General features: G+C 34.3%; 1 protein-coding gene across 2 annotated transcripts in view; it reads right to left on the reverse strand.

Moving 5' to 3' along the window:
* Positions 1–13492, reverse strand: part of STPG2 (sperm tail PG-rich repeat containing 2) — a 686155-nt gene that overhangs the window by 652068 nt on the left and 20595 nt on the right. For both annotated transcript variants that reach the window (XM_051967542.1, XM_051967543.1), the window contains exon 3: positions 8478–8636. In XM_051967542.1, the coding sequence (XP_051823502.1) occupies positions 8478–8636 (159 nt within the window). The remainder of the gene's footprint in view (positions 1–8477; positions 8637–13492) is intronic.

Genomic DNA, 13492 nt, shown 5'->3' on the forward strand with positions numbered 1-13492 from the left:
TCATAAAGAGGTCCAGAATAGTAGATTCCCTTGTTTTAGCCATCTTTTAATGAAGGAACATATCAAGGCATTCCTAGAATTTATTACCTCCAACACATTTTCTGATAATTAAATCCCCCACAACTACTATATCATGCTTCCATTTTAACTTTGTGATCAATTTCAAAAATTCACCATCCATTACTTGTTTCATAGGTGAAAGTAATACTCCCTCTACCATATTCCACTGATTCTCACTTACATGATTTCAGCCAAGGTTTCTCCCATTTGTCCTTATATTTCCTCATGAAATTTTGTTTTTAATATGCAATGTTATGCCATTACCTCTTTAATCTAATCTAGCTAATTTATTATTTTTTTAAAGGCGTATCAAAATTCACAAACAAGTTTATTTCAACATATTAGCTTCTTTAAATTAAAATCTCTGGTTCACTTTGTCCATTGCCCATGCTTTCTTCATTTAGGTATGGACATCTGAGGCTACAGATTACATAATATTTCTCTTCCTGAAAATTGATACTCTTCACTAACGTTTTATTTGTACCTACTGTTTTTTTTTTTTTTGGTATCTGACCTGATGGGCATATAAATTTTTATATGTCCATACATGTGTGGTTTCTCTTGTTTCCTCCATCTTTAATATAAATCCCTCATACACATTTGAAAAGGTTCAGGTCTATAAAATTTCATCCATTAAATGCACTTACACATGATTAGAAAAGCAACAATAATGTAATAGAAATGTAATGTAGTAGAAAGAGCACTGAATTTGGAATTTAAAAAGCTGGGTTTTAATCCTGGATTACTAGTTACTAGCTACCTGACCTTGAGCGGCCTATCCTTGGGCTTCAGTTTCCTCATTTATGAAAGAAGAGGTTGGTCTAGATGATTTCTCAAGCCCTTTTTAGCTCTTAATTCTCTGATAAGAAACCCATATCCTAACACCTTCATCTGCCTTTCTCTTCAGAAATAAGCAGTTTCAGCAGCAAAGTTGACAATATCAGTTGTATTCCTGCTGTCTTCAGTTTCTTATCCAGAGTTTATTCTCCTCCATTATTGCTTCCTAAGTTCTTTCTGTTGGTATCATTTGTCCCTACCTGAATGACCAAACATTAGATTTTTTTTAAATCTCAGGAGGCTGTCATAATCTAGATACAAATCCAGGGCAGATAGCATACCTGCCTTACTGCTCAAGTCAGACTGACATTTAGCTACCTTAGTACATGTCAACAATCATCATAACTTATCTCTTTTTCTTTTAACAGATACTAGACAGCTTTTTGTCTGGTGACCAAGTAGATCTCCATCATTATTCCTTGAAGTACAAGAAACTCTGCAAGTTGCCAGTTTCTCACAGAAATAAGAGGAGCTTCACATCTATAACATAACTCATAATTGTGACAACCGCACTAGGACCCAGGATACCTCAGAATCAGCCGGAGTCAGGATACACAAAAGTCCTCAGTCTTTATTCTTGCTTCTTAGACACAGGATTGAACAGGATGAAAGCAGAATCCCTGCCACTGCCTTCTCCCTCATCTACTGCCAAGTGTGACTCTGGCTCATCTTCTCCACCCTCTAGTCCCTCCTACAATCCTCTGTATAAACCAATCATTGAGCCAGCACAGGACAGTAGAAAGGACCATTGTCCAAGCATATGCCCATAGAGTATTGTCCAATCGGTAGTTAGCCTCACGAGCTTGGCAATCCTGACCTAAGTGCATTGACTCAATAGTTTCAGCCCTCTACACATGTTAACTGGTCCTTTTTACTTCCCATTTTTAGGGAGTAGGAATCAGAGTTCCTTGGAAACTTCCAGGAATTCCTGGAACAAGTTTCAGTCAAGGCTAAAGGTCCTTAAACTTTAAAATGATGAAGCAATGCTTTTACTGGTATCTGAGAAGGAAAAGTCTCGGACTCAGTAATCTTTAAAAAGGAGTAACCTGCCCTCTTCTCTCTCTTCCTGTCTGCAGATTATTTCTGGGCTGTTTGAGCCACTTCTTTGAAGGGTTGGGGATAAAGCACACACACTGTAAGCATGTGACAGACATTTACACGGGGATAAACCTAAGATTTAAATTGCAGAATCCTTGCTGTTCTACTCTTATGTGTTTCTTTGTTTAATCATAAATACCTGGGTATTGATCCTGAGGGAAATGTTTCTAGTTCTAAAGGGCATACTATGAGTGTAAAATGTCCAAAGATCCTGGGTCTTCAGTCAACATTACAGCAGCATCTATATCCAACGTGATGCTTCTTGGATGAAATAATCACTAACAGAAGACTACAAAGGACATCACTTTTTCAGTTGCTCTAATACAAATAGAACTGTGCTCCATCATATCTTCAAAAAATGTATTATCTAAAAATTCAATTTCCAGTCATTTTTCACCATTTTTTTCCTATCTCTCCTCCAGTCTCCAATATAACTGTATGTGTTTCCTGCAGCTACTGGCTTCTTGATTAAAGATATCTACATATATTATATGTGTATGTATATACACATGCATGTATGTATACATGTGTGTTCACATGTACAACTATGTTTCCCCATACACATATAAACATGTATTTGATAGGCTGAATAAAGGGAGACTAATTCTGGTGAGCTAAAGTCCCACAAAGTCTACAGTCAGAATCCTTAGCACATTCTGGAGGATGGATTTCACTTATTCTTGACGGACTATTTGACCTAGACTTCATTCTCATCTGGCAGCAGGTTTACAGAGCATCTTTTTGTCCTCTACCTTTTAGAAAAGCAATAATCAAATTGGGATAATGAAAGGAGAAAGAAGAAAAGGGAAGCTATTTTTAGCTATCTTTAGCAAAATACCATCACCCACAAGGCAGGTATAAAAAGATGGATTTCATGTCCAAGTGTCCTGGAGATGGGAGTCTCTGGGGAAGAATGTCTGGGTCCAGATACTCTTCCCTCTTTGAAGACTTTTTCCCAGGGTCTCTCAGTCCTTCAGATTCATAGCAATACTCTATAGTTTGGATTTTCCTTTGTTAAGGAAAAAGCAAACCACCAAAAATTCTAGCAAAATTTATTTTTACCCCAAAGACATGTAGGCATGTAGAAGTATTAAGATTCAAACCTTCTCCAGAAGGGAAATTCACTTTTCTCTATGACGAGTTCCACTTTTCCTTGGAGACCCATATAGGCATCATATCTTATGATATTCTACTGAGGCACTATACTTACATTATTGTGGTTACAAAAGCAACTATTTTACTACTAGAAAGGCAAAGATATTCTTCTCTCTCATATCATGTCTTGGGCTCCCCTATTGTACCTCCAATTTGGGAGACAATGTGCATGATCTCATTTTCTCTTGAAGAGGCTAACACTTTCTAGGAACATCCTAACTACTTTGGGACTCCAGATCCCTCAGCACTGAAACTCAGGAATATAAACGGCATATTGATTTCATATTTTAAAAAGGAAAAAAGAAAAATCAACTGGCTTTTGTTTTCTTTTAATACTATCTATACATCTTAGGTTTGAGAAGTGATTATCTAGATTTCTTTAGTACCTCAACTGATCAGAGATCTCAAAGATAGGTATACTTCTGTAACTTTTATTTACCCAGTTGCCTAGAGCACTGAGAGGATAAAGGAGTTATTTATTTCACAAAGTTAATAGATATTGATCTCAAGTCCTCTTGGCTCAAGTACAGCCATATTGTCTCTCAAAAAGTTTAGATGAGTCAAGAAAACAGTCAAAAAAAATCCTGTTCTTCCCAAGTTTTAGCACTTTCTTCCTTTTGAAATTACCTTTTACTACATAGATACTAAATTTACTTATATAGATACTAAATTCCATCAGAAGAATTTGCAAGCTCTTTGAAAATAGGGATGATACTATTGATCAGAGAAATGCAAATTAAGACAACTCTGAGATACCACTACACATCTCTCAGATTGGCTAAGATGACAGAAAAAGACAATGAAAAATGTTGGAGGGGATGTGGGAAAACTGGGATACTAACACATTGTTAGTGGAACTATGAACGGATCCCACCATTCTGGAGAGCAATTTGGAACTATGTTCAAAAAGTTATCAAATTGTGCATAATCTTTGATCCAGCAGAATTTCTTCTGGACTTATATCCCAAAGAGATCTTAAAGGAAGGAAAGGGACCCACATGTACAAAAATATTTGCACATTTTTCATAGTGGCAAGAAACTGGAAACTGAGTGGATGCCCATCAATTGGAGAATGATTGAATAAATAATGATATATGAATACTATGGAATATTATTGTTCTATTAAGAAATGACCAGGAGAACAATTGTAGAGAGACCTGTAAAGACTTACATCAATTGATGCTAAGTGAAATGAGTACAACCAGGAGATCATTGTACATGGCAACATCAATATTATATGATAATCAATTCTGATGGATGTGATTCTTTCCAACAATGAAATGACTGATGCTAGTTCCAATGATCTTATGATGAAGAGAGCCATCTACACCCAAAGAGAGGACTGTGGGAAATGAATGTGGATCACAACATAACATTCTCACTCTTTTTGTTGTTGTTTGCTTGTATTTTATTTGCTTACTCATATACTTTCTTTTTTATCTGATTTTTCTTGTGCAGCAAAAGAATTATATAAATATATTTATACATACTGGATTTAACATATATTTTAACATGTTTAGCATATATTGAATTGCTTGCCAGCTAGGGGAGGGAGTGGGGAGAAGGAGGAGAAAATCTGAAATACAAGGCTATGCAAGGGTCAATGTTGTCAAATTATCCATACATATGTTTTGAAAATAAAAAGTTTTAAAAAGAAAAAAAAAGAAAACAGGGATGATTTGATACTGGCTAAAAAATAAGTAGTAGTCAATCAGTGGAATAGGTTAGATTCCCAATATACAATAAATAGTCAATGATTACACTAATCTAGTGTTTGATAAACCCAAAGACTCCAGCTTCTGGGATAAGAACTCACTAACTGACAAAAATTGGTGGGAAAATTGAAAATTAGTATGGTAGAAAATAGACACTGACCCACACCTATACCACCCTATACCAAGCTAAGGTCAAAATGGGTTCATGATTTAGACTTAAGGAGTGATATTATAAACAAATTAGAAAAACAAAGTATAGTCTATTTCTTAGATCTGTGGAGGAGGAAGGAATTTGTGTCTGAAGAAGAACTGAAGTACATTATGGATTGAAAAAAAAAGTTTCTGTATAAAGAAAACCAATGCAGACAAGATTAGAAGGGAAGCAATAAACTGGGAGAGTGGGGATGGAAATTTACATCCATTTTCAAGGATTCTGATAAAGGCCTCATTTCTAAAATAGAGAGAGAATTGATTCAAATTTAAAAGAATTCAAGACATTATCCAATTGATGTATTCAAAGGAAATGAACAGACAATTTGCAGATGAAGAAACTGAAACCATTTTTAATCATATGAAAAAGTGCTCTAAATCACTACTGATCAGAGAAATATAAATTAAGACAACTCTGAGATACCACTACACACCTCTCAGATTGACTAAGATGACAGAAAAAATGTTGAAGCAGATGAGGGAAAACTGGGACATCAATGTATTGTTGGTGGAGTTGTGAACTGATTCAACCATTCTGGAGAGCAATTTGGAACAATGCTCAAAAAGTTATCAAACTGTGCATGCCTTTTGATCAAGCAGTGTTACTATTGGGCTTATATCCCAAAGAGATCATAAAGGAGGGAAAGGGATGTACATGTGCAAAAATGTTTGTGGCAGCCCTCTTTATAGTGGCAAGAAACTGGAAACTGCCCATCAATTGGTATAGGAATGTTATGGAACATTATTGTTTTGTATGAAATGACCAGCAGGAGATTGATTTCAGAGAAGCGTGGGGAGACTTAACATGAACTGATGCTAAGTGAAGTGAGCAGAACCAGGAGATCATTATACACGGTAACATCAAGATTATATGATGATCAATTCTGATGGACATAACTCCTTGCAACAATGAGATGATTCAGACTAGTTCCAATGGTCTTGTGATGAAGAGAACCATCTACACACATAGAGAGAACTGTGGGGACTGAGTATGGATCACAACATAGTATTTTTACTCTTTTTGAAGGTGCATGCTTGTATTTTGTTTTCCTTCTCAGTTTTTTTCTTTTTGATCAGATTTTTCTTGTGCAGCATGATAATTGTGGAAATATGTATAGAAGAATTACACATGTTTAACATATATTGGATTATTGGACTCTTGGGGTGGGGGAGGAGGAAAGAAGGGAAATAATTTGAAACAGAAGGTTTTGCAAGGGTGAATGTTGAAAATTATCCATGCAAATGTTTTGAAAATAAAAAGATTTAATTTTTTAAATTTTTTTTTAAAAAGAATATAAGCAATTGCAATGGGAGAAGATGGCATTTGATTCTCAATTATGTCTAATGCATCTCAACTCTCTTTTTGAAAAACGTATTCCTGAAACATGCATGAAGTTTCCATGTAGCATGGAGCCTGAAATTTATTTTTTCCTTCCTCCCAAGTCACAAGTTCCTATGTATTTTTTTTACCATATGTGGATTTAATTTAAAGAATCTGAGTGAGTTATTTGTACATTTTACCAACTTCATCTTCTGAAAAGGATGTTAGCATATCAGCATTACAGCAGACATATCTTAAAATACAAGACTTTCATCATCAAAAAAAAAAACCGATATCATTTGAAACTGATTAAAAAAAGAAATGTAAAACAATGGAACAAGCAAGATAAAGATTAAATTAAATGAATAATGCATTTTTCAATATATCCCAAAACAAAATTACCTAGGAATTGTAATGGGCTGAGGCTCAAGTTGATGCACTGAGGTCCCAAGCACTGAGGCTAAATAGTAATTGGACTATACTCTATTAATATATAAGCTTGGAGAAAGAATGGCCCCCGCCCACTCTTTGTGCAAGTCCTAATGTGTTATATAGGAAATGACGATTTTGGTGGGTGGAGGCAGGGGAGGGGAAAAGGAAGTGGAAAGAGAGACTGCTGGCTGTCATCTTGTCACAGCTGCTCACATTGCTATCGGGACCACCCTTCACTTCTGATCTCCTTTTCACCTGCAATCCCCCTTCACCTCTGCTGGCTGGCTTCCTGTCGCAGCTGCCTATATTGCTATCGCAATCCTTCTCCACCTCTACTGAGAATAAAGATTGAAGATTTTTCCCTTAACCTGAATTCCTGACTCCAGCTGATTTTAAATACGCGGTCATCACAGGTAACAACTCCATAGTTGACGAGAACTTCTGGGGAAAATATAACCGTCAAGCAGAAATTAAGGTTAAACCAACATTTTACACTATAATTCTTAATGAATTCAAATTGAATACACGAATTGAATATTCAAAATAATGCCATAAAAAGAGAACTAAATCATATAATTTTTACGTTCATGGCTGAGAGTGAATTCTTAGTTAAATAAGCAATAGAAACAAATACAAATGATAACACTTAATTATGATGACATGAAATTGAAATGCTTTGGCATGAATAAAATTCATGTTATCCCAAAAAAGTAATATACCATAAATGTTAGTTACTACATATATCAAAGTTTTTTGATATGTAAATTAATTTTTAAAACCGTTTTTATTTGTTATAATAAAACATAAGCAATTAAAGATGAAAGTTTTAAAAAATTGGATGGGGCTTCAAAAATCACCTAACATAATTCCAAATAAAGCATATGTAGCGGGGTCATTAGAGACAATGTCTGATGACCCCTGGGAACCATTTGTTTGTATCGGAAAAGAGAGTAACTTTCTTTTTTCATCCTAGAAGGAATAAAGATCCAAAATCTTCAATGAGAAGAGAAATGAACAATACCCTTATGTAGGACAAGTTTCTATGTGAAAGAAAAAGAAGTGCCAAGAAGATCACTGTTGCCACTGATGTTGCTGCAGCCTCTGCTGCTACTGTCACTATCATGGGCCCAAACTGTGGAAACTACACAGAGTTAATATGTAAAAGCTGTAGTCATCTTTTGTTTACTAAGAATGACAGTACTGACACGTCTTCCTCCTTCTCTCCATCCCAGAAAGGGGATTGTGTTCCAAAGCTTATTTAAATTTTTATTTAAAATTTGTATTTTGCATCACTATCCACCTGGTCTCATTAAAAACCAGAACTAAGAAAAAAATATATAAATAACTCAAGTGCAAAATTAATAAATAGAAAATACATAGATAGATGTTATAAATATTGTATTTGTGTAGTACTTTATCACTGTGTTAACTTTACCTTATTTTCTATTTTAATTTTTAAACAACAGTTTAATAATATGACGCTATTTAATAATAGCATTGTCTAGGATCGCACAGCTTCCAATCTATCCAATTTTCCTTTTTGCTTCAAAAGTATAAATCACGTTACTCAGTTTGTCTTCTTTTAAAGGAAAAAAAAAAATCAAGAAGAACCACCGCCTTAAATATCATGATTTTAAAAAGAAGCATACCAAATCATAGCGTTGTCTAGGATCGCTCAGCTTCCAATCTATCATCCCCACGCCTCCAGTACAAGCCTGTTCATAGTATCCGGGTCCTGGATTACCTGGATCAAACTTTTTAAAACGTGCTTCTCTGTTTTTCAGACTCAGGCCTCCCTTTACATTGCACTAAACAGAAGATAAAATCATGAAATAAAGAAGAAATTAGCGATACATGGAAACTGTTGTTACCATATTATGTATGAATCTACAGATATCACTATACAAAACAAGAGAGAGAGAGAGAGTTTAAGATCAATTTAGTTACCACTTACTGCTCATTTGACCCTGAAAAGTTCTTCATCTTCTCTGGGCTGCAGTTTTTACTTCTGTAAAATGAGGGAACTAGATTACCTAAATCCTCTGACCCTCAGAAATTATTTTTTCTTATAAGCCTGTTTTCAGGGTTGAGAAAGAGAAAAAAAAGGAAGGAACTGACATATTCTCAGAGCCTCTAAATCTTTTTTCAGATAAGGTCTGTAAAAGGGAGTCACTGCTCTTTTATCAGGAGATCTCAGGGTCATTAGAGACACAAGAGAATGCACAAGAATCCAGGTTATGAACAATGATTTTAGATATTGGCTAGGAAAGGGTCTCCACTTTGCATTAAGATGTCCATCCAAGATAAAGCTTCTCATTGTGCTGCTAAACTCGCTTCAGATGCTCAGCACCTGCCATCTGCCTCATCCTTCTCTCCCCTCAAATTAGCAAGCTAAAAAGTAAAGCATTTCACTACTTCTAAAGCCTTCTTTTAGACAAGGCAGAACTGGACTTTGGCACTCACTTCACTTTCCATCTGGAACTCTGTGTCTTAATTTAATTGAGCAAGAGGTAGTTACTCATGAGAATTCTTTCATCCCTTTTCTAGCTACCTCTTGGGTAGGTGCTCTCCTATAAGAGAAGTTCTTTGGAGGCTAGATCTTTCTCTTTCATATTTGCATCTTCATGCTTAGTACAGTGCCTGGCATATAGGTATAACAAATATTTATGAAATTTGATTGAATTGAAAGGATAACAAAGGATGAGGGATATATGGATAGAAACTGCATCAATAGAAGGAATATCCACTGATAATAAAACTGATTCCTCTAAGTATGGATGAATGGAACAAGATTTGAGCCAAAAACCCCAAACACTCATTTTTATTGCAGAAGATCTAAATAAGTCCATCCAGAGCTATAGAATTATAACCAATTTCTGCCATGGATAGCCATTCCTGCCATTTCCAGGAAATATATAAGCTTCTGGTTACAAATTAAATTTTCTTTTTTTTAAATATTTTATTTTTTATTATTTTAACAATTTTTTATTGACAGTACATATGCATGGATAATTTTTTACAACATTATCCATTTTATTTACTTCTGTTCCAACTTTTCCCTTCCCTCCCTGCATACCCTCCACTAGTTGGCAGGCAGTCTTATACATGTTAAATATGTTATAGTATATCCTAGATACAATATATGTGTGCAGAACTGAACAGTTCTCTTGTTGTACAGGAAGAATCCATTCAGAAGGTAAAAATAACCTGAGAAGAAAAACAAAAATGCAAACAGTTCACACTCATTTCCCAGTGTTCCTTCTCTGGCTGTAGCTGATTCTGTCCATCATTGATCAGTTGGAACTGAATTAGATCTTCTCTTTATTGAAGATATCCACTTCCATCAAAATATATCCTCCTACAGTATTATTGTTGAAGTGTATAATGATCTCCTGGTTCTGCTTATTTCACTTAGCATCAGTTCATGTAAGTCTTTCCAAGCCTCTCTATTCATCTTGCTGGTCATTTCTTACAAAACAATAATATTCCATAACATTCATATACCACAATTTTCCTAACCATTCTCCAACTGAGAGGCATCCATTCATTTTCCAGTTTCTAGCCACCACAAAAAGAGGTGCCACAAACATTTTGGCACATACAGGTCCCTTTCCCTTCTTTAGTATTTCTTTGGGATATATATCTGAAAATTGTCTGTTCATATCCTTTGACCATTTATCAATTGGAGAATGGCTTAATTTCTTGAGATAAGATGGGGCATAATTCCAGATTGCTCTCCAGAATGGTTGGATTCGTTCACAACTCCACCAACAATGCATCAGTGTCCCAGTTTTCCCACATCTCCTCCAACATTCATCATTATTTTTTCCTGTCATCTTAGCCAATCTGACAGGTGTGTAGTGGTATCTCAAAGTTGTCTTAATTTGCATTTCTCTGATCAATGGTGATTTGGAACACTCTTTCATATGAGTGGAAATAGTTTAAATTTCATCATCTGAAAATTGTCTGTTCATATTCTTTGACCATTTATCAATTGGAGAATGGCTTGATTTCTTATAAATTTGAGTCAATTCTCTATATATTTTGGAAATGAGGCTTTTATCAGAACATTTAACTGTAAAAATGTTTTCCCAGTTTGTTGCTTCCTTCCTAATCTTGTTTGCATTAGTTTTGTTTGTACAAAGGCTTTTTAATTTGATATAATGAAAACTTTCTGTTTTGTGATCAACAGTGATCTCTAGTTCATCTTTGGTCACAAATTCCTTACTCCTCCACAAGTCTAAGAGGTAACTATCCTATGTTCCTCTAATTTATTTATACTCTTGTTCTTTATGCCTAAATCATGGACCCGTTTTGATCTTATTTTGCTGTACAATGTTAAGTGTGGATCCATGCCTAATTTCTGCCATACTAATTTCCAGTTTCCCCAGCAGTGTTGTTAAATAATGAATTCTTATCCCAAAAGTTGGGATAGACTGCTATAGTTATTGACTATTTTGTCCTGTGAGCCTAACCTATTCCACTGATCAACTAATCTATTTCTTAGCCAATACCAAATGGTTTTAGTGACCACTGCTTTATAATATAGTTTTAGATCAGGTACAACTAGGACACTTTCATTTTATTTTTTTTTCATTAATTCCCTTGAAATTCTCAACCTTTTGTTGAATTTTGTTGTTATTTTTTCTAGGTCATTAAAATAGTTTCTTGTGAGTCTGACTGGTATAGCACTAAATAAATAGATTAGTTTAGGGAGTATTGTCATCTTTATTATATTCTTTTGGTCCATCCAAGAGCATTTAATATTTTTTAAATCTGACTTTATTTGTGTAGAAAGTGTTTTATAATTTTGTTCATATAATTCCTGACTTTCCTTTGGTAGATAGATTCCCAAATATTTTATGCTATTGATAGTTATTTTGAATGGAATTTCTCTTTGTATCTCTTGCTGTTGAATTTTGTTAGTGATGTATAAAAATGCTGAGGATTTATGTGGATTTATTTTGTATCCTGCAACTTTGCTAAAATTGTGGATTATTTCTAATAGCTTTTTAGTAGAATCTCTGGGTTTCTCTAAGTATACCATCATATCATCTGCAAAGAGTGAGAATTTGGTTTCCTCATTACCTATTCTAATTCCTTTATTTTTTTCAATTCTTATTGCCAAAGTTAGCACTTCTAATACAATATTGAATAGTAATGGTGATAGTGGGCAACCTTGTTTTACTCCTGATCTTATTGGGAATGGTTCCAGTTTATCCCCATTACATATGATGCTTACTGATGGTTTTAAATAGTGCTATTGATTATTTTAAGGAAAAGTTCACTTATTCCTATACTCTCAAGTGTTTTTAATAGGAATGGATGTTGGGATTTTATCAAATGCTTTTTCTGCATCTATTGAGATGATCATATAGTTTTTGTTAATTTGGTTATTGATATAGTCAATTATGCTAAGAGTTTTTCTAATATTGAACCAGCTCTGCATTCCTGGGATAAATCCTACTTAGTCATAGTGTATTATCCTGGGAATTATTTTCTGTAATTTTTTTTGCAAGATTTTATTTAAGATTTTAGCATCAATATTCACTAGGGATATTGGTCTATAATTTTCCTTCTCTGTTTTCAATCTATCTGGTTTAGGTATCATGTCTGTGTCATAAAAGGAATTTGGTAGGACTCCTTTAATCCCTATTTTTTCAAATAGTTTATATATCATTGGAGCTCATTGTTCTTTAAATGTTTGGTAGAATTCACATGTAAATCTATCTGGTCCAGGGGATGTTTTCTTAGGGAGTTGGTAAATAGCCTGTTCGATTTCTTTTTCTAAAATGAGACTGCTTAGCCAATTTATTTCTTCCTCTGTTAATCTGGGCAAGCTATATTTTTGAAAGTATTCTTCCATTTCATTTAAATTATCGAATTTATTGGCATAAAGTTGGGCAAAGTAACTCCTAATTATTGCTCTAATTTCCTCTTCATTAGTGGAGAGTTCTCCCTTTTCATTTTTAAGACTAACAATTTGATTTTCCTCTTTCCTTTTTTTAAATCAGATTTACTAAGGGTTTGTCTATTTTGTTCATTTTTTCATAGAATCAACTCTTAGTTTTATTAATTCAATAGTTTTTTTTTTTTTACTTTCAATTTTATTGATCTCTCCTTTTATTTTTAGAATTTCAAGTTTAGTGTTTGACTGGGGGTTTTTAATTTGTTCCTTTTCTAGCATTTTTAGTTGCAAGCCCAATTCATTGACCTTTTCTTTCTCTATTTTATGCAAGCAGGCCTGTAGAGATATAAAATTTCCCCTTATTACCACTTTGGCTGCATCCCACACATTATTGTCATTTTCTCGGGTGAAGTTATTAATTATGTCTATGATTTGCTGTTTCACTCAATCATTCTTTAGTATGAGATTATTTAGTTTCCAATTATTTATTGGTCTATTTTCCCCTGGCTTTTTATTGAATGTAATTTTCATTGTATTGTGGTTTGAAAAGGATGCATTTACTATTTCTGCCTTACTGCATTTGAGTTTGAGGTTTTTATGTTCTAATATATGGTCAATTTTTGTATAGGTTCCATGAACTGCTGAGAAGAAAGTGTACTCCTTTCTATCTCCATTTAGTTTTCTCCAAAGATCTATCATAGCTAACTTTTCTAGTATTCTGTTTACCTCTTTGACTTCTTTCTTATTTATTTTGTG

This window comes from Antechinus flavipes, chromosome 6, assembly GCF_016432865.1.
Source record: "Antechinus flavipes isolate AdamAnt ecotype Samford, QLD, Australia chromosome 6, AdamAnt_v2, whole genome shotgun sequence".
In the NCBI taxonomy this organism is placed as follows: domain Eukaryota; kingdom Metazoa; phylum Chordata; class Mammalia; order Dasyuromorphia; family Dasyuridae; genus Antechinus; species Antechinus flavipes.